The following is a 21,643-nucleotide window of genomic DNA, read 5'->3' on the forward strand; positions in this document are numbered from 1 at the left end:
GATCCGTCTATTAGAAGACGACGGAAATGCAAAGGAAGAAGAATAAAAAAGAGCAAAGCACAGTACTATTCGTGTTCGTAAGCTGGGGTTGTTGATCACCCTAGCCTTTGAGAACGAACAAACTACAACTTCCCAGTAGCAGTTTTGGCACCGTCGAGACGGACGATACCGCCAGCTCCATCGGTCTTTGAAGGAACACCGTCGTCACCGTAGTTGTTGGCTAGAAGATATGACGTTAGAACAATTACTTGGGGTTCACGTTCCATGCGTGGATTTGTGACTTACTTCCAACAGCAGTGATTTGTGCGATAGGTGCAGCGATAGCTGAGGCCGTGAAGAGGAGGGCAATTAGGGTAAGGTACTGCATTTTGATCTTAATTTGATAGAGTCTTCTGATCTTGAAGAGTGTGTATGGTTGTGTAAATGACGGATTGGCGGAGAGGAAGCGATTAATTGGCAAGCAATAAACAGAAAAGAGGGTTTGGTCGAACCGGTCGACGAGCTGGTTGATTACAAGAGGAAAAAAGAAGATGTAATTAAGTGAATGGCACTGTGGTGGGTGGAGAAGAAAAGAGAGAAACAAACACCGGGACAACGAAGGTATAAATACACCAAGATATTCCAGAACTAACTAAGGGGAATCAAGAAAAAAAAATCCAAGCTTTGCAGCACGGATCTTCTGATACAGCGGGCGTAACGAATGGCGGTTTCGATATTTGCCCTTGCATCCCCACCTCCATCTCCATCTCGTTATGCGGGGCGGATATTAGATGCGGGAGGTGCCAAATCTTTTTTACCAATCGAGAATCGGAATCCCTATGATTGACGTTTCGTAACCAGGATCTAAGTTGACACCTGCAGCGCGCCAAACAGCCCAAACAGGATGGTAAGCGATATCATTGGTTGTCAGGGGCAGCCCGTACCACGCGCCGAAACGGTTTGAGGCATCAACCAACAATTAATAGACCCCACATGCCAGAACCGCTCGTGAAAATCCCCAGGAGAGTTGTTTGTCTCTGTAACGTGTGGCTGGTTGCGTAAGCAGACTGCTACACTTGTCCCCTTTTTCCTGCATCATGGCGATCGCACTTCAGTTACAGAACAATCAGATCCAGGTAACAACATGTCAAATACCAAGCGAGGGCTTTATTTTAGAGTTTCGAGGAAATTCCTGGGAATTTTTGGCAGGCTCGATCAGGGGAATAAGTACATGGTGCGTTCTAAGCAGAGAGGCCCGGCCGGTCGTACGTCAGCCTATAGAAAAAAAACGAGGTTTGTCCTATAGCAAATAGATTTTACACGTGAGTCTCCAGTTATCTCTGCGTGGGTCTTATCTTAGGAAATTTTAGTTTTCAACAATAGGAAATAAAAAAAAATCGCTCGTTGACTCTGTCTCATCACTTAACCTGGTCAGGGCCGGCCACCTCCCTTACTTTGCAAATGCTGATCATGACTGCGCAACGCTTTGACCTGGTCTCTTTTCTCTGAACAGTGATACGTGAATCCTATTCATTAGTTGGCTAAAAATTGCTGAATGTAATGAAATCCATTCATAATTAGTGAATTCAAAGTGCGATTACCGCCAGCCATCGTGATTTATACAAGCATCTGTAGTTGGTGCGAGCGACGGTGGATTTCAGAGGGATTTCCAGCTAGAATTGAGGTGGTAAAAAGCCAACAAATCTTTACACGTATATGCGGGCTTATACCACAAAGTACTCCCACATTCTGTCTTGAGGGTTTTAGGGCCTTGTCTGGGTGCCTTGGCTTACGGGAAGGAAACCGTGTCGATCTCCCATCTATATAAATCTGATACATGCGCGGTGTGTGCTAGGAGTACATGTACACATACATACCTTCACCCATAAAATTCCACTGGGATCTTTAGGCTGATTTACATGACACCTAGTCCGATCATAAAATGTCACTCGTAAGAGTCACCCACTCCATGTGGTCTTTAAGTGTGTCCTACGCGCTTGAGAGGGAGCAGAGTGGAGACTTACAGAGTACATGCAATGTGCACCGCCAAGCCGTTCGAGATAAGCTATGAGGATAGCTTCGTCCACCTTTCTTCTTAACCGGTCTCGAGGCCGGCATGGGAGATTATCCCCTCAGGCGAAGCTATGGTGCAAGAGGGAGTAGAGGGCGAATTTGTCAACCCTGTACACACCAGTTCAGTCAATTCTTTCATTGGCTCCAGGAAGCAAACATTGGAGAGCCTCACCTTTAACTCGACTTTATGGCTGTAAGGGCTATAATACTGAACTGGTGTGAACAGGGATTACAAGGTCGCCCCCCAAGGCCTCTCGCACCATAGCTAAAGACCTCCAGATACTTCGGACTCTTATAAACCCTTTCCTTCATCCAGCCATAAGGCCAAGGTTCTTCGTCTTCCGGCACGATCTCCTCTTCCAGCGCACCCCCCACTCGCAACGAGCGACTCCTACCAGGAATTCTAACGCATACGAACCACTCATATCACAGTGCCCCGCTGACAACCGCCTTTCACTGGTCCTGACGGCTCACAGTAACTTGCATTCTGCACCACCTACAGCATTAGCCTTTCTCCACCGCGATGGATCATTCGACGGTTGATTAGCTACCCAACTCCAACTACGAGCCAGGAGCTGAAGCGTCTGGAATATCGGTACGAGATCGTTTCTAATCAGCCCTCATCCTCAGGATCACTGCACCAAACAACACCAGCGAAAGAACAACCCGGCGGTCTCCCAGAAAGACCCAGTAGTTATAGTATCTACATGCCGTGAGTACATGCCGCTACAGGAGAGACTCCTCAGCTAGCGATAGCTGATACTTCTCCGCAGTGCTATTCCCCACAGGTGGTGCTCGACCGGCTGATGTATTGTACCATGCATCTAGTGCTATACAGTGGTTATCTAACTTACCGGGGTGATGAAGAAGGGGTTTCGGTGGGATGGTTTTCATGTCCGTCGCTGGCGGGGTTATGAGTTGGCGTCGTTGGCTCTATTCATTGTGGGTCGCGAAGGCCGAGGTTCATGAGTTTAGTGTGAATCACAGCCTCTCACTCGTTCTTGGCAACACCAATTGCCACCCTTAGTCCAAGTTCAGAAAAGGTCACAACCAACAAACGAGGAACACCACAAAGCCACTCTTCCACAGCCAATTTACATGTTCAGCTCAAACTCAATCATATCAACCCGCAAGATTCATAGTCCTTAGCTAAGTACTTGGGGTGAACTGATACTTCTCGCATCGATATCTAATAATTATAATTGATAACGCAAGCTAGTCTAGCTACAAGTGTAAAATCCCACTCCCAGATCCCTTCCCAAATCCCAAACCCAAATCCATATACTCCACGCAAACATAGGCCTATAAAAATAGTGCCCGTCCCAGCGTATGAAAATGCAAAACACAAAGAAAGAAGAAAAGCCATGACTCAGACAGTAGCAAGCTAGCAGGTCTGAGAGTGCCAGACACAAGATACAAGATATCGTCCATCCATCCATCCATCCAATCAAAAGAAAAAGATAAGAAAAGATAGGAAGAAAACATAGTAGTAGTAGTCGGCAAAGCAGCTGGATATATATAGCACACAAGAACACTGCAGGTAGATAACCCTCGCCCAAAAGAAAAAAGCGCCAATCCAATCCGACCAAATTTAAGACAGAAAAAAGACCTCGGTAAAGAGTATATATATGCATCCTCATCTATATACCTCTCACCGTCTCGACCTAATCGGTCAACCAATCAATCACACCGCCCCCCCCCCTCCCCCTTTCCTCCTCCCTTCCTCTTCCTCCCATCCTCTACTTCGCCGCCCACCAATCCTCCACATCGCCCACCATCCCGCCATTCGCCACAAACTCATCCCCGGGCCTAAACAAGATCGCCGGCGCATCCCACGACAAATAGCCCGGCTCCAACACCAGCTCGCTCCCCCGATCCACCACCGCCGGCGGCGTCAGCTGCGGCACATCCGGCGCCCTAATCTCGAACGCCGGGAAGTCCGGGTCCGCTATTCCCGCCGCCTCCAGGAAGACCGCGTCGCAGCTCCACTCCTCCTCGGGGATGCTGAGCAGCTCCTCGGTGGTGATGTCGCCGCCGAGGTACTGCATCAGGTCGGGCAGTGACTGCGAGGCAAAGTCGATCGGGGTGCTTGTGGGGTTGTATTGGAAGGGTGCGGGCGTTGGCGGCGGGGCGGAGGGGGAGATTGTTGTTTCGCTGGAGGCGGAGGCGGTGGGGTATAGTAGCGGTGGTGTCGCCGCGGGGGTGAGAGACACGCTGTTTGACTGCGGGCTGGCGGTGGGTTGGGTGGCAGTGATAGTATCCGTAGCCATTAGACCTTGGTATACGCTATTGTAGTCCGAAAAGTCTGCCGAACTATTTCCCGCGGGGGTCGGTGCAGGAGCGGTTCCAATATACTCAGATCCAAATTGAGACCCAGGAGACAGAGACACAGCGGCCATGTTCCCACCAGAACTAGATCCAGAACGGGACCTAGAAACTACGGGGGCCGTGTTCCCACTAGAACCAGATAGAGACCTAGACCTGGAAGCTACGGAGGCCATCGGATTCTCTATGTTCTGAGCGGCACCGTTCCCGCCAGCTCCAGCGATTTCTCCCCCGTTCCCGAAACATTGACCAGCAGAGTCCGTTGCTCTCTGCTTCCCATTTCCCCCATGCTCGACCTGGCCAGGAACCGCACTTTGAGCCAATGATTCCTGCAAACCAACATTTGGAGTTCCAGGAGCAGCATGTGCCAACCCATTCGACCTGATCACTCCCTGTTGGCTAGTTCTAGCTATACTAGTCTTGCCATCTCCCGGTCCGACACCGTTATTGTAGGTCACAGCACCCTGCTGCTGCTTCATCTGCCACTGATAATTCTGCACCGCCTGCTTCTGCACCATCGCCGGTCCTACATTCTGCTCGCCGACTCTCCCCTTCTTAGTCTGCGGGCCCCCCGCAGCTTCCAGCATCCTCCTCTTCTTGGCCGCATGCACCTCCAGCAGCTTGCTGTTGATGGCAGCCTGCTTGTCCTTCTGCGACATGCCCGGGTCGAACCCGAACATGCCGCGGTCCCGGGCGGCTTGTAAATCGACCGGTTGCTGCTGCTGTACCTGGCGCTGCTGTGGCTGCTGGCGTTGAGGCGGCTGCTGCTGCTGTACCTTCCGCTGCTGCTGCATCTGCTGCTGCTGTATCTGCTGCTGCTGTATCTGCTGCTGCTGTACCTGGCGCTGCTGTATCTGCTGTTGCTGCTGCTGTACCTGCTGCTGTACCTGCTGCTGCATCAATATCTGCTGCTGCTGCTGCTGTATCTGCAGCATCTGCTGCTGCTGCACCTGCTGCCTCCACTGCGCATACACCTGTCCCTGCAGCTCCTGCTCCAGCCTCTGCCTCTCCAGCTGGCTCTGCGGCGTCGCCGGGCCTCCCTGCGGCGGTATGTCCGGGCTGTACTTATTCAAGCTGCGAAAGTCCCCCAAGTCTCCCTGGGCCGCCACGTACTCGGCGAGCGCGGGGTTGGCATACTGCGGCTGTGGGACGGCGGCGGCCTGGTCGTTGACGTTGCCGTTGCCGTTGGACTTGAGCACGTGGCGGGGGGTTTGGAGGCCGGCGGGGGCGGGGTGGTATTTTTTGAAGCTGCTCAGGTCTGTGTTCTGGAGCTGGCCGGTGGTCGCGGGGATGGGGATGGGGGCGCCGTAGTTGTATGTGCCTTGGTTCTGGAAGCTGCTGTACCCGTTGTTCTGGATCATGGGTGGCTTTCGGTTGAGCTGCTGGTATTGTCCAGGAGGGCCCGCAGCGGTATGGCGGATCTGGTTCATAGAGTAGGCATTCACCGGTACGTTGTTCTGACCATTGCCATACAGCTGAGCGGCAGCGGCAGCTGCAGCACCCCCAGGACCCGACGAAGCCGAAGCCGAAGCCGAAGGCTGGTAGAAGCCTTTGAAGCCCCCATTCAGATTCGGGTTTTGGTTTGGGTTCATCCCGTTTGACTGCATACGCCCATTCACCTGGCCGTGCATCTGCATCTGCATCTGCATCTGCGTATTTACATTATGCTGCAGGAGGCTGTTGCTGCCCCCAAGGGAAGGTGTGGTGCTCAACGGGTGCTGGTCGTGGTATATATTGACCAGCGACCTGCCACGGGTCCTGGCCTGCTTTCTGGGTGCTGGCCCTGGGCCCGGTGATGAGAAGCGCTCAGCGTTCGCCGGCAGCTGCTGCGTGAGCGAGGCTTCGATCTCCTGGCGGATGCTCCACTGGGGGTTGGGGTTGGCAGCGGGTGGTGAGCTCCAGGGTGCAGCGGTGCTGTTTTGGTTCTCGGCGTTTCCATTTGTGTATGGGAACTTGATGGGGGAGCTGCCATTGCCGTTTGTGTTTCCGTTTCTGTATGGGAGCTTGATGGGGGAGCTCATGCCGTTGCCATTGCCATTTGCATTTGCATTTGCACTTGCGTATTGTAGCGTAATGGGGGAGCTGCCATTTGTATTTGCATACGGCATCTTGACAGGCGAGCTGCCAAACATCGACGACGAGCCCGCCCCGTCCCCATTCTCCCGCTCCTCCTCCTCCTCCTCCTGCTCGTCCACATCATTCTTCCTCGCCCTCTTCTTGCGCTGCGCCGGCTTCCTCTTCGCGGCCGTCTTTTTCGGCGCGGGTGTTTTCGGGGGTGCCGTGGCCGCAGCACGCTCGCGCCAGCCTTCGTCGAGGTAGATCTGCGGCTTGGGCGGCGGGGTGTCAATGAGGGAGGCGGGCTTGGGGGGCGGCTCGTAGGTGCGTTGGGCTCGCGGGATGGGCGGGTGGGGCAGCGGGGTGGTGGAGCGGAAGGTGTGCTCGCGGCGGGTGACTTCATCGCCCCATTGCGAGGAGGGGGTGGGGGTGGGGGTGGAGGTGGAGGGGTGGTGAGGGTTGGTGCGTGGGTTGGGGGGTGGCTGAGACATTGCGGGAACAGCGGGAGGGAAAGTGAAAGAGAGATGGTGGTGGGGTGGGGCGGGAAAGAGTGGATGGGAAAGTGACAATTGTGGGTGTGGGGGGGGGGGGGGGAAGAGGGAAAGAGAAATGACGAATTTAGCGAGATCTTGCTTGACAGGCAGCAGGGCGGGATGTGCGTGTGTGCAGATAAAGCAGAAGCGAGAGTCTCGCTAACGCGGGGGGGAGACGGGGCAAACGGGGAGAGAATGAGTGGGCAGCGAATGTGGGTGGTGGAGTGAGAGTTAGCAGAAAGATGGAGAGAGAGGAAGAGGAGCAGAGGTTCGTCAGGAAATAGGAAATATAAACAAACGGAGGAGAGCAGCGGGGGCGACGAAGGGAAGCACGGCGAAACCCCACTGCAGTCTATTATTGTACTTGGGGAGCTAGAGAGAGAGAGAGAGAGGCGACAACCAGAGAGAGACGAGGGAAGAGCTAGAAGGAGGGCTGCTCTGCTCGCACGCTATGTATCTACCACCGCGCAAATACTAAAATTCAATGTCACACTGCCGTCCAGAGAAGACCGACAGCTGCTGCAAATATCTAGCCTTTCGCACTGAGCGAGCCGAAGCTACTGGCTGCCGACCTCTGGCCATCTCCATTCGGCACCTCTGCCATTAGCTATAGCGCCAGACGTACACTCCTCTCCCCAATTCCTGCTCCCCCCCACCACCAATAGGCTGCCCAAACACACAGCATTCACGCTCCTCGTCCCTCCCCGCCCGTCCCCAGGTTGTGGCCAAACGTCCATAGAATAGCAGCAAAACGCACAAATAGCTGTCGTGTGATCATTGCCCACCCGCTAGCAAGCGCGAGTGACGGCCCATGATTGCCCCACACAGCCACAGCGTTACTGGCAGGGAACACACCCCTTCCCTTCCCTTGCACGGCTTGTCGCACATTCCCGGCACCGCATTCGCTACTCGGCCCCGGCGCGCTGCGGCTTGGCGGTGCAGCGTGACCCGCCAGGGCTTGGCGGCAACCACCGGGCGTTGAGCAGAACGCGACAACGACAATCAAGACCCATCCCGCTCTCTCTCTCTCTCTCTCCCACCCCCTCACTCACCAGTCTCTAATACCTCCATCTCTCATACAAACACAACCACCACCACCACCACCACCACCACCACAGCAATGGTGACAATCAGCGAAGTCAAGACCGGCAGCCCCCGCGAGAACCGCACGGCCGCCCACACGCACATCAAGGGCCTAGGCCTGCGGCCCGACGGCACCGCCGAGAAGTCGTCCGCCGGCTTTGTAGGCCAGGAGTCCGCCCGCGAGGTCAGTCCTCACTGCTACTATCCCCCCTCCTTCCCTCCAGCTACTAACGCATTGGGAATGGACAGGCATGCGGAATCGTGGTCGACCTCATCAAGGCCAAAAAGATGTCTGGGCGCGCGGTGCTCCTCGCCGGCGGGCCCGGGACCGGCAAGACCGCGCTCGCGCTCGCAATCTCGCAGGAGCTGGGCACAAAGGTGCCGTTCCGCCCGATCGTGGGCAGCGAGATCTACTCGGCTGAAGTCAAGAAGACGGAGGCGCTGATGGAGAACTTTCGGCGGGCCATTGGTATCCCCCCCCCCCCTCATATAACAATCAATCAAGCAAGAAGGCAGTAATCTAACACCCACCACCCGCAGGCCTCCGCGTCAAAGAAACCAAAGAAGTCTACGAAGGCGAAGTAACCGACCTAACCCCCGAAGAAGCCGAAAACCCCCTCGGCGGCTACGGCAAGACCATCTCGCACGTCATCGTGGGCCTCAAGAGCGGCAAGGGCACCAAAAAGCTCCGCCTGGACCCCAGCATCTACGAAAGCATCCAAAAGGAGCGCGTCACCACCGGCGACGTCATCTACATCGAAGCCAACACCGGCGCCGTCAAGCGCGTCGGCCGCAGCGACGCCTACGCCACCGAGTTCGACCTCGAAGCCGAAGAATACGTGCCGATCCCCAAAGGCGAAGTACACAAGAAGAAAGAGATCGTGCAAGACGTCACCCTGCACGACCTCGACGTAGCCAACGCGCGCCCCCAGGGCGGCCAGGACATCATGTCCATGATGGGCCAGCTCATGAAGCCCAAGAAGACCGAGATCACCGACAAGCTGCGCGCCGAGATCAACAAGGTCGTCGAGAAGTACATCGACCAAGGGGTCGCCGAGCTGGTCCCCGGCGTGCTCTTCATCGACGAGGTGCACATGCTCGACATCGAGTGCTTCACCTACCTCAACCGCGCGCTCGAGGCCAAGATCGCGCCCATCGTCATCCTCGCGTCCAACCGCGGCGTGTGCACCATCCGCGGCACCACCGACATCGCCTCGGCCCACGGCGTGCCCACGGACCTTCTGGGACGGCTGCTCATCGTCCCTACGTACCCCTACGACCTCACGGACATACGCACGATCGTGCGCATCCGCGCCAAGACGGAGGGCATCGACGTGGAGGATGCGGCGATTGATAGGCTGGCGACCAGGGGCGTGGGGACGAGTCTGAGGTATGCGCTGCAGCTGCTGACGCCGGCGATGATATTGAGTCGTGTGGCGGGGAGGGCCAGGATTGAGGTGGCGGATGTGGATGAGTGTGAGAGCTTGTTTATTGATGCGAAGAGGAGCGCGGCGATTGTGGAGAGGGGTGGGGATGCGTTTTTGAAGTAGTGGACACGGGGGGGGATTTGGGGGGGGGGGGGGGGGGGGGCGGGGGAATATGGGGGATATGGGGGGGATGGGGGACATGGGAGAAAAGAAGAGGGGTAATGATTGATGATGAGGGATAGATGCCTATTTTTTTTTTTTGTATACTAGTAATTTTTCCAGTGGGGTCTTTTAGCTGCGTTTATGCTTGGTTTCTGTGCGTGGTTATGTGAAAGTGAAGTGAAGCTATGTGACGTGAAGCTATGTGATGTGAGAGAGAGAGTGTGTGTGTGTGTGTGTTTCATGAAATCTCACTCGTCTTCGAGGTGCCTGCCAGACCCGCTGCCTGACCCAACAGCCCAGCGAGAATGATATAATGCCCACTACTACAATTGCAACACATATCCCAGCCAACAACCTTCACCACTAGAAGTAGACCCATCAAGACCAACTATCACACCGATCGTGTTACAATCTCTGCACGCTCTTCTTCCACCCCCAACTAACCCCTTGCTTCAAGTCTTACAGATCTCCACCACAAAGCATGCGCAACACGCAATCAGCGCAGCGAAGAGTGGTGGCGAGTGAGATCCTATGAAGAACACACAGGTGGCCATGAGGTTTTATCTCTACCCCGCCTACGTCGTTCATGGGCGAGGAAGAATATTGAAGTAAATCGGGACGAGGCTACATGTGGCAATGTTCAAGGCTGTCAGATTGGTAGACGCTTGTTTACCATATATTGGGGATTCAGCAACGCCTAAACAGGCGCCGGAAGGCACGGTCCGTGGGCGCGACATGTGGGATAGGAATAGCTTTGGATTCTGGGAGTGTTTGGCATGCCTGGTCGTTTAGCTAGCGGCAGCTACAACATATATCGGCTTAAACGAACCTGGTTTTCAATCATTTCCGCACATCCACACATCACAACAAAACACAACGAAACACAAACGAAAACAAAACTCCAATAGTTACTACCATATGTACAATCACCCCTACGACCCCAACCCTCTCTTCGGCGCCGATATCACGGCCCTTGAAAACACCGCCGAAAGCTCATCAGGCCTGCTATTCGACGGCCTAATTATCGACGGTCCCAGCTCCTCCTCCACCACTACAGGAGCGGCATCATAGATGCCCCCGTGGTCGTCCTGGTCGCTCCCGTACTCTTCGTCGCTGTCGGAGTGGGAGTGCGTATGGGCGTCTTCTGTGTGTTGCTGCTTTGCCGGGGACTTGGTGGAGACGGGGTTTGCAAAGGTCTTGGAGGCGAGGACCTTCTGGCGGAGGTACTCTTGGTACTCGTCTTCGTCGTCATCGTCGGATGGGGGCATGTCAACGTTGCGCCCACTTGTCTTCTGGTAGTCCTCCTCCTCTTCTTCCTCTTCCTCATCATCTTCATCCTCGTCGCTATCGCTCTTCGCCCTCACCACAGGCATCTTATTAAGATTCCCGCCCCCCCACCCCTCCAGGTCCGCATCCTTATTCTTCCTGCTCTCCTCCCACTCCCTCTCCAGCCCCGCCAGCCACTCCTCCTGACACTTCCCCACCGCCTCCGCATCTGCACACGCCGCATATTTCTCCAGCAGCTCCGCATTCATGCGCATAAATTCCTCCCCATACGGAAACGGCCGCAGTATCTCCACCGCCCACTCCGGATGCCCCATGATCGCAAAGCACGCCGCCAGAGCCTCCGCGCAGTTGAGTCGCCACGGCTTCCCGTAGTTAACCGAGTTGGCGGCGACCAGGTAGGGGAGGAGGCGCTCGCAGCGGCCGCCAATCTTGCTGAAGGGGACTTCATCAAGGCGTGCCCAGGAGCACTCGACGACGGCGGCGCCGAACTCTTCGAGTAGGGGTCTGTCGGCTTGGGAGACGGGGCCTTTGCCGTTGGGGCTGGGGGGGGGGTTGTTAATGATTTGCTTTCACGGTGAAGGGGAGGAGATATGGGGGCATACGTGATAATTACGCCACTGAATTTGCGCCCGATGGGGAGGTCGCGCATGAGGCCTTGTCGGATCAGTTTCTTGCCAGAGCATCTCTCAGGGTCGCAGTGACCCAGGTCCCATGCGGCGGCTATATAATACACGTTATATCAACACATCAGTCTTTTTTCCTTTCCTTCTAGTGCGGGAAATTGGTTGCGGCGGACCTTTAAACGGCGGCTTTGGCAGCGGTTCACCATCTTCGCCTCTCTTACCGCCGCGGGGATTGCTGCGGTACCGGTCCTTGCCCTTTGAGTGGTTGTTGTGGTTCTTCTTGACCATTTTGGCGGGTGTGTTTTTTCAGATGTGTGAATATATATTATGGTGGGGGTGTTGTTTGTTGGAGAGAGGTCCGAGAGTGTGGAGCCTTGGCGAGGGTGGGGATCCTAGTCGCGGAGGAATAGCTTAATTCAACGTCATGGGTGGGCCAATGATTGCTATGCGGGTTTTGTGGGCGAGCAATAACTGGGGTGTCGGGACGTAAGGTAGCGGAATCAATCATTGCTTTTCGGGAATCTGTGATTGCTATCTGCGATCATAAAAAGTTGCCAAGGTTTATGCACCATTATTATTCAGCAAGGGGTGTTAAAATGAGACTTTTGGTAGCATCTGGTGTACGGAACCAGTTTTTGTAGAGATACGGTACCCTAATAGACCGGGGTTTGTTTATAATCCTACAGACATACACTTTTCAGTCCTTGAACGAGAACGTTTGAGGTAGCCCCTAGGCTCGTAAATATTGTTGTTAACTCATTGATTAGGCTCGTAGAAAGAAAGGTTCATAAACTTAAACTATTCGGTAATCCCAGAAAGATATACACAGTGTGTTAACCCTTCCAGAAGTACGGAGTCGCTGTCTCTCACAAAGCTTGGATCCGTTGCTGGAAGGAGTTTTGAGAACTATCAGGGGGCAAAGACTGATAAGAATAAGGCCATGAGCAAACAGTAATAAGAATAAGGCCATGAGCAAACAGTGATGATGATGATGATGATGATGAAAGCTAAGACAGCTAATTCAAATCCGTATTTAATGACGGGATAAAAAGTGAAACTATTTAGACCCCTCCTGTCCCGTGTCTTCGTGTCCGGGCCTCTAGTGATCGTGTCCACTTTACTTACCAAGTGTCTTCTCGTATACCTTTGGAGTCAAGTTAAAGTTGAGAGCCCATCCTCATGCATAAAGAAGGCGCCTTTATGTTCCGGCATGTTATGAAGTGGCTCGACTATAGTCTATGTAGTTCCTTCTTCCTCACCTACCAAGCACCCAGGCGCTGCCTACCCTTCTTTGCTTGGCAGGGGCTTTCTCGTACTCTCAGAACACACGCTATAGTTATAGCAGTCGCCAGAAGAAGAAGTCGACGGTCATGATGTACATGTACGTCGTGGTAGATTAATATTATTGAGCTAGGGTTTAGCGAACCTTTTCCAATTTATATTCTTTACAAAATAATAGATAGGAGCCACCGTTCCCTACCTTTTATCATCGACCCTACATATAGCCTTCAATTGCTATCTTAGGAAGGGTATATCTATTCATAATCAAACCCATGGTGCTATATGGGAGCTAGCTGTAGTAGGTGGCTTCTGAGAGACATTTAGAGGAGCGGAGTTCGATCACTCTGTGAAATTTTGGCTTCCCCTTATGGGGTGTTGGTACAAGTTACTAAGAAGCTGGGCTTGGTCCCGCTCTGAAGGCTGAGTAGAAGGTTCTTTAGTTCATGGTTTCCGTTCAATCTGTTCCCTTCCATCAATATTGCACAAGTTTCCCAGTTGCAGTAATTCCAGGCCTATCCAGCATTAAAGGTAAGTCTTAAAGGTTGAAATGGAACAGGCATAATAAACGGTTAAAGAGATATATGTATATGTAGGTATCAACACGAAGTCGTGGCCATGGTGTATATCAAAGATCACCGTGGACTATATTCGAGCTGTGACATAATCGGGGTTCTGGAAATAGGATTTGGAGAAGCCAAGCACAGAGATGCTTTAGGAGAATACAATCGCTTTAGGCCTAACGTCAACCAGAGAACCGGGAAGCAGGGCGTAGAACAAATACACACGGAGGTGTCAACGAATTTCTGATAACGCTCACCACATGAAAGCGCCAAGACCCCCAAGAACCAGAAAAACCCCCGGTAGTTGGACTTAAAAGATGTCTACACTTCATCAGAACCAAACCTTGAATCGTGGTCGATGGTTACCTCGCCCATGCAGAACAGTTCAAAGGCCTATGAAGCTTTGCTACAAGCTTCTTTGCTACAAGCTTCTTTTGCAAGACCGTACCTGGTTGTGCGTGCGTGTACATCGGGATTTTTCTTTTCTGAGCGGATATGCGTTCTACACTGTAAAAACCAATGAGACATGTAATTTCTCGATAGAGTAGAAGCTTAGGCGATATTTATGCATGTTTTGGCGAGGACCCTAGGAAAGCGTTCCCTAAAGCAACGTTAGTGGGGTTGCGCAACAACAACCCCTGCTTTTGCGCCAACGCGTGAATCAAAACATTTGCGCGATTCGTCTGCCTGGCCGTTTCTGTTTCTCTCCCTCCGCTTCTTCCTCCCTTCAAATAACATTCTGTCCTCTGTCTCGTCTCCTCCTCCTCCCCCACATCCCTCCCCGCCCTCCCATCCTTTCCACCTCCATCCGCCCTCACTCCCATACCAAGGTATCTTGGTTTAATCTATCATCCATCAACCTCCACCATCGAATTTACCCCGCCGAACAGCTCTTTTCATCATGTCTGTTGTATCGCTTCTCGGAGTCAACGTGCTCAACAACCCTGCCAAAGCCACCGACAAGTACCAATTCGAGATCACATTTGAGTGTCTCGAAAGTCTTACAAAAGGTAAAAAAAATTCTCTGCGCCTTTGCAGTAGATAGACTCATCTACGTTTTCGTCCTTACTGATACATTTGTTGTCACCAGATCTTGAATGGAAGCTCACCTACGTTGGATCTGCCAACTCGTAAGCTACCCTACTTCCCTGTGTAATTTTCCCCAAAACCCCCAACTTACAATGCTTGTCGTAGGACCGAACATGATCAGGAGCTCGATTCGCTCCTTGTTGGCCCCATCCCAGTTGGCGTCAACAAGTTCGTCTTTGAAGCCGAACCTCCCAATTTCGCTAAGCTTCCAAGCTCTGAGATTCTCGGGGTTACTGTTGTCCTCCTCACTTGTTCTTACGATGGCCGCGAGTTCGTTCGTGTTGGATACTATGTCAGCAACGAATACGACTCAGAGGAGTTGATCAACGAGCCACCTAAGCAAGTTCAGATCGACAGAATCGTCAGGAAGCTTTTGGAAGAAAAGCCTAGGGTCACTAGATTTGCCATCAAGTGGTTAGTTTATCTCTTAATCCTAAAAAAAAAAAATGCGATAAAGATGCTAATAAGAGTTATCGCTTTTTAGGGATTCCGAAGACTCTGCCCCTCCAGAATTCCCTCCAGACCAGCCCGAAGCTGATGAAGCTGAGGACGATGCCGATACTTATGGCGCTGAGGAAGACGAGGTCGAGGTTGAGGGCGAGGTTGGCGAAGCTGTCGACGAGATGGACGTTGAGATGGGCGGTGCCGAAGACACCGCCGGTCCCGTTGTCGCCGGAAAGGACATCGACGAGATCTCCGACGATGGTTCTGAGGATCTCGAGGCCGAGAGCAGCGGCGAGGAGGATGAGGAGGAGGAGGGCGGTGATGAAGAAGACGACGCCATGGTCGACGACGCCCCTGCTGCTGGAAAGCCTGGCGAGGCTTCCGGAAGCCACCCCGCTGCAGCCGCGCATGTTGCCGCTTAATTGCCGCATCAACGCTCACCTATCCTTTCACTTGTCTAATGTCTCCATGGGATACGTATGATATTTTACACGATTGGGTAGATTTAGGTAATTTGTTTGGAAAAGGCTTGTTTGGTATGAATTTTTCTGGTCTTTTGGTCTGTTTTGTAGTACCATAAAAAAAAATAGACCAGTTTCCTTTTATCGGTCTGGTTTGGGGGTATCTTTTTTTCTTAGCTTTTGGAACAGGGGCTGTCTTCTATCATGTTTTCTTATTATTAGGGATGAATTATATACCCACCCCTCCTTCATACGGCGTTTAAATCATTTTTGTTTGATGGATTTGGCCCAGTACTTTTATGTAGAATTTGTTTCTAAACAGGCCGCCGAACCTACTTATTGAAAAACCGTTCATTTAAAAGTTTTCTACACACAAAACAGTCAGGCGAGTTCGTGTACATAACAAAACCTAGATGTGTGGGTGTATAGTATGGTGCGAATATAGAATATTTTCTCAGTGCCTCTTGATGTCATTTGGATGTTGAATTTGAAATTTATCTATGTCAATAACTTCATTCGGTTTATTTGCCTTGACAAACTCGAATGGTTGACTGGTTCAATGATTTGTGTCTACAAATGGTTCTATCACAAGATGCAGGGGTTTCAATGGCCATGGTTGCTGCCTTGGGATAAGGCGGACAGCCGATTTTTGCTCGTGGCCCCATCTAAATTGGTAGGTGTATTCAAGCCGAGACACGCTCTCTCTTATGGGGGCTACCCACACTTGAGACGACTGTATAATCCATAGTACTGTAGGTCGGTTGATGAATAAGAATCACGCACTATCACTCGAATAGATGACATAATTTTCCACGTCCCCGATTAATCACTGGAGCTGCGCTACGCTTAGCGACGCCTTGAAGCATACAGTCGACTCTAGTAAAATAACACTTACTCTGCAAGTGCTCGAAGTCGGGCTCTCAAACCGCTGCGCGGCTTTCGAACCCTCCTTTCCCGCCTTGCAGCTTTGCGGTCAATTCTGCCTTTGCAACCGCCAATTTCGAAGGGCAATTGTCAAAATGACACTTAGGATAAATACGCTCTGTTATGTAAATCTGTAAATCCGTAAATTCGAGTATGAAGTACTTGCGGGGAAATTAAGTAATTCCCTCTGGCTTTACCCATTTGTTATGGTGGTGGTTGGTGGGCTTAAGGAAATGGTGAGGTTGATGGTTGCTATCGCGGGAGACAATACTTAATTTCACCTTTGGCCTACTCTATGAGCGAGCACGATGATGACTAAAGGAAATGACTAAGCAATACCTGGTGTCCAGTGCCTGCTTAACCCTGAAGCAAAATTCAGGGCATATGGTGCATGCTTAACACAGTCCGAATTACTTTTTCCAAGCCAGGCCCGTGGGCCATTCTCCTGATCTTGGGTAGACGAGTCCTGATATGAATCTGGGTACATGAGATTCATCCCGACGGTCACGGGATTCAACTTTGTTTGGTGATCGGGGAAGACACTTTCTTATATATGCTTTTCCCTCTCGCGCCGCGCCCAGATTGTAAAGGCTACATGACATTTTAATTGGGAGTTTTTGATGCTGCCGGAAAGGGTGCGCATGTCGCTGAGTAAGTACCAGGCTCGTCCCCTTCCCCCCTAACAGCAAGTAGCTTGTTGCTCGTAGGGGATGAGCACGGGACCAAGTAAGTACCTACATGAGGCCACAGATCATTACTGTGACTTCAGAACTGAAAGAGGTTGGAGTCAAGGACGTTGACATGACTGTTAGATGTCAAGATACCGTCAATACTAGTAAAGACGAAGAGGGAAGATTGACGTCTAGGTGCCTACCTTAGGAAATTGGTGTTGATCGGGACAAAGGGATTCACCAAACTTCTCCAAAATACAGAGTTGAATGGTCGTGTGGCTCAAACCAATCACTCGGTCATACCACCTGATTCGGTCACGTGTAGGATAATAGACCTAACCCTGGTTTCGCAAAGCTCTGAAGTCGCTGTTTGTGATCTCTACAAGTTCAACGAATTTGTTCACAACCAAATTTCTATGTTAATGCCCCGTTTCCCAGTTCGATACAGTACCAGATCAAAAACGTTATAATACTCCTGCTTTTCATTATCTATCTCTCGAGACTGCTGAAGGTCCCTACAGCTTGCTGGCAACTATAGGTATTAGCGAAACGCTAGGGTACGTCACTGCCAAGGCTTGGACCGAACCCCACAACCCCCCCAAACTCAAGTTACTTCTTTAACAGCTCTAAACCACCGAGACCCTGATTGACAGTCAGCAATGGAGTTCTTACGATCAAAACAGGCTGGGATCCAACGGGATTTCACTGGAGGCCTTGCGGCTCCAGATTTATTTGTTATTGACGAGGTGCGGTCTACTTTCTAACCCGACTGTGTCAAGCCTCTGCTAATATACGCGCGTCCCATAGGTCGCAAAATACGGCATCAGGTCCACAATATCGGCTCTTGCGTATGACCCCATACAGTCTCTTTTTGCTGTCGGCACGAATGAAACAGCCACCTCGCCTGGGAAAATCCATGTTTTCGGCCAGAAACGAGTTCATGTCACCTTCACACTACAGCGAAAGTCGAGTGTCAAGTTCCTGAAGCTCTGTGACTCAAAGATCGTAGTTGTCGACAATAGGAGCGAACTTTCCGTCTATGATATGAGAGATCCAGGCGCTGAGGGGGTCAAGTATTCACCACCAGGAGCTGTGACCTCGATCTTGACCGACCCGTCCCTAGACTGGGTCTTTCTAGGGTTGGAAAATGGCGATATTGTGACTTATGATCTTGACAGAGAGATTTTGTCCCCATTTAGGATACCAAATCTCTGGAGAGAAAGGTCGCCGAAATCAAAATTTCTTCCAGTTGTATCATTAGCTCTGCACCCTCGTGATGTGGGAACTCTTCTAATCGGGTATCTGGAAGGTACTGTCATCCTTTCCATGAAACAAGAGAAGGTGCTGCATTATCTTCAATTTGAACTACCGCCTGGAGCTCCCGGGGCAGATACAGAGCGAGGCACTATATACAGTCTGCGCCGACCCAACGTTGTGGAAGCGCTTTGGCATCCTACGGGCACGTTTGTCTGCACAACTCATGATGATTCATGTTTGGCTATTTGGGATCCAAAAGATGGAAGAATCGTGCAGTCAAGAACTACCACAGATTCGTACGTTCATCTTCCCGGCACACCGCCCAGCGCAGATATGTTTGGCGCTGGTGGTGATGGCGATGTATTTTCTATCAGACAACCTTTGTTCAAAGTCGCCTGGTGCTCCACGAATAATCCCGATGAAACTAGCATTCTCATAGCCGGTGGTAATCAATCTTCAATGCCTGTGAAGGGCATGACTTTGTGGGATCTGGGAGTGACCCCAAACATGCTCACCTCATCGTATCAAATTATATCAGATTATTTTGCCTCCCCTAAACGCCAGCGCTGTCTCCCGACGCCTATTGATGTGGATGTAGTCGACTTTTGCCTCGTTCCTCGTACAAGTCCCCATTACGCTGGGTCTCATGATCCTATGGCCATCATCGCCTTGCTCTCATCCGGGGAATTGACAACATTACGTTTCCCTGATGGCCAGCCACTATCACCGGCTACAATTCTTCATCCGTCGCTTTCATTGTGTCATCCGTTTGCTACATATGCCAACTTATCAGCTATAAACCGTCAGCGCTGGCTCGGAATGATTGAGAAACGCGACAAGCCCAAAGAGATGATCGTTGGAGGTATTGAGCACCCCAAACCGCTCAGGCGATATGAGAATCGTACAGTTGTGCAAACTGCACATACTGATGGAACAGTCAAGATATGGGATTTGGGCCTCGGAGATGAGATTGAAAACGGAGATATGATGGAGGTGGATTTAGGACAAGTACTACAGAGGGGTGTAGACTTGAAGATTGAGTGCGTTTCAATGGCCGGTGCGACTGGAGAAATGGCTGTTGGGATGGAAACCGGCGAAGTGGTCATTTATAGATGGGGAATAAATAAGGGGTTTGGGCGCACCAAGGAAGACGAGTCTTTACAGTCGGAGAGTAGAACTGAAACGGGTACAGTCGTGGAAGGGATCCGGAATGTCCAGATGAGAACAGACCCCAGTGTTAGGGAGGGCCTGTTGCCGCTTTGTACCCTAGAGCAACACTGCGGATCTATCCTAAAGCTGAAATGTAGTGATGTGGGGTTTGTAGCAGTGGCATATCAGACTGGGCATATCAGTGTGTTGGACCTGAGGGTATGTTAAATTACCTAGTATGGTTCTCGTATCCATCCTAATATTCATTCTAGGGGCCTGCTGTAATATTCCATGGAAGCCTTAATTCGTTAACAAAGGAAAGTAAAAGGGCTAGCTTTAGAAAGAGCCGGGATCACAGTATTGATGGGGAGAAGGCCACTTGCTTGGAATTTGGAGTCCTTACACTGGAAGGCGATGGTGAGTGACTTTAATGACGCCTTATACCACTCTTCTAACCAATAAATTCTAGAATTTTCGAGCATTGCACTTTTTGTGGGATCCACCCATGGTCGGATTGCAACTTTCAAAATTCTTCCCCAGGGCCAAGGATTCACTTGCACTTTTGCAGGTATGACGCACATGGACGGATCTGTTGTTTCAATAGTACCCATAAACTCGGACTCCGGGAAGCGTGCATACGCTTCTCAACAGGCAGTTGCAAATCTGCGCGAAGGTATCAAAGTTCCGGGTACAGTGGTTGCTGTCACAAAATCAGAAGCCAGAATATTCAAGCCACCGACTGCGAAGGGTGCCCATAAAGGCTGGGACGAGTACTCGTGCTTGAGCGCTGTGGTAGCAGAGCTCGATACCCACGGTATCTGCTTGAGTTGCGTGATGGATACCGGTGTTGTGAAGAGCTTCTCGATTCCTGGATTAAAGGAAATCGGTGAAGTCAGGCTGAGCGATTACTATGACCCGTCACGCCTAGCGGATACAATTCTGCTTGATTCTGGATACATCTTTGGGTGGACTTCGCAAGCAGAATGTATGCTACTTTATATGTGGGGTAAAGGTCAAAGGCTGTTAGTATTATCTTCCCGGAAGTCTATATCCCGTATTTGGGTCGCTAACCAAAACTTACAGCGACCATTTACCGAAAGATGTGCTTTACAACCCCGAAGCCCCAGTCCCGACTCGTCCAACGATCTCAAACTTTCAGTGGATCTCTGGAACACAGCATGTCACACCCGCAGACCTTGACCTCTTGAGTAATTATTTCCTCGTATCAGAGTAATATTTCTTCGGCGGCTAATGAGGTCTCACAGTCGGAGGTCCTGACCGTCCCATGTCCAAGAAAATGATTGAGCAGATGCGTGCCGAAGAGAAACAAGCACGCCTCGATGCACGGGCCGGAAACCAAGCCGGTGGTACCGGAAGGCAAGAGGAGGGCATATTCGCAAGTATGAGCAGGTCGATACAGGAGCGAACTGAGAAGTTGAACCTCGTAGGTGATAGCATGGATAAGTTGGGAGAGACGTCGGCGAGTTTCGCGGACGACGTGGGTAAATACGTCAACCAACAGAAGAAGAAAGCCATCCTTGGGAGTAAGTTCGATCTGGGCGATTTTATGCTCCCCCTTTCCTCTTCATTTGATGTGATGAAAGATTGTTAATGCCTTCTACGCGTGTACTAGGCATCACCGGGAAATGGTTTTAAAGTATGACATCAACAAGATGTGGATATGCCGCCTCCGAAATTGACTGAGGGGGGCAAGTGTAGTTGTTGGTGTTTGGGATTAGTCTCTCTTCACGCGTTGTTTAATTATACCATCTGAGAATACCAGGCGTACTTTTTTTTTTTTTTTTTTACTGTAGAGGGTTGTGCCAAGATGTGATAGTTTAGATACTCCTAGGTCATGAATGATCACTCGGTTTCTTGCCGCCCCGATGCGCAAGGTCAATTGACTAGAAGAAAGATTTGATGCACAAGGGCCGGAAACTTCTCGACCTAGAATATCGAATTACACCTAGCGAAAGCCGATCGAACTCACATTAACTCAATATTTAATGCTGTGATTAGCTGAAATATCTTAACTGAATTCAAGCTCGGCTGGTCTAGTGGTATGATTCTCGCTTAGGGTCACACCCTAAGTTAATATGCGAGAGGTCCCCGGTTCAAACCCGGGGTCGAGCCTAACATCATTTTTGCCTTTTTGACATAAGCAGCGGCCACACTCGAATCGCGATAGCACAAGTAATAGAACATAATTATTGTAAACCTATTTACATGGTGCAAACGATAGTAGTAAAATGGTTTCTAG

General features: G+C 51.2%; 5 protein-coding genes across 5 annotated transcripts; 3 read left to right on the forward strand and 2 right to left on the reverse strand.

The window, feature by feature from the left end:
- Window positions 1-3,791: 3,791 nt before the first annotated feature.
- On the reverse strand, window positions 3,792-6,923 carry H6S33_012985 (uncharacterized protein; the record flags this gene model as incomplete). The annotated part of the gene is made up of 1 exon (XM_044844344.1): window positions 3,792-6,923. One exon carries the CDS (start codon window positions 6,921-6,923, stop codon window positions 3,792-3,794), a length of 3,132 nt encoding a protein of 1,043 aa, XP_044694694.1.
- A 1,162-nt stretch (window positions 6,924-8,085) lies between these two features.
- Window positions 8,086-9,598, forward strand: H6S33_012986 (uncharacterized protein; the record flags this gene model as incomplete). Its single annotated transcript, XM_044844345.1, has 4 exons — window positions 8,086-8,232; window positions 8,298-8,517; window positions 8,589-9,438; window positions 9,499-9,598. 4 exons carry the CDS (start codon window positions 8,086-8,088, stop codon window positions 9,596-9,598), a joined length of 1,317 nt encoding a protein of 438 aa, XP_044694695.1.
- Window positions 9,599-10,569: 971 nt separating this feature from the next.
- Window positions 10,570-11,835, reverse strand: H6S33_012987 (uncharacterized protein; the record flags this gene model as incomplete). Its single annotated transcript, XM_044844346.1, has 3 exons — window positions 10,570-11,464; window positions 11,527-11,644; window positions 11,721-11,835. 3 exons carry the CDS (start codon window positions 11,833-11,835, stop codon window positions 10,570-10,572), a joined length of 1,128 nt encoding a protein of 375 aa, XP_044694696.1.
- A 2,454-nt stretch (window positions 11,836-14,289) lies between these two features.
- Window positions 14,290-15,343, forward strand: H6S33_012988 (uncharacterized protein; the record flags this gene model as incomplete). The annotated part of the gene is made up of 4 exons (XM_044844347.1): window positions 14,290-14,398; window positions 14,479-14,518; window positions 14,583-14,891; window positions 14,962-15,343. The coding sequence occupies 4 exons, from the start codon at window positions 14,290-14,292 to the stop codon at window positions 15,341-15,343; spliced, it is 840 nt and encodes a 279-aa protein (XP_044694697.1).
- A 2,293-nt stretch (window positions 15,344-17,636) lies between these two features.
- Window positions 17,637-20,995, forward strand: H6S33_012989 (uncharacterized protein; the record flags this gene model as incomplete). The annotated part of the gene is made up of 6 exons (XM_044844349.1): window positions 17,637-17,723; window positions 17,785-19,602; window positions 19,656-19,800; window positions 19,853-20,405; window positions 20,467-20,591; window positions 20,649-20,995. The coding sequence occupies 6 exons, from the start codon at window positions 17,637-17,639 to the stop codon at window positions 20,993-20,995; spliced, it is 3,075 nt and encodes a 1,024-aa protein (XP_044694698.1).
- Between the last annotated feature and the right edge of the window lie 648 nt (window positions 20,996-21,643).

Source organism: Morchella sextelata, assembly GCF_020137385.1.
Source record: "Morchella sextelata strain SCLS chromosome Unknown scls_9, whole genome shotgun sequence".
Lineage (NCBI taxonomy): Eukaryota > Fungi > Ascomycota > Pezizomycetes > Pezizales > Morchellaceae > Morchella > Morchella sextelata.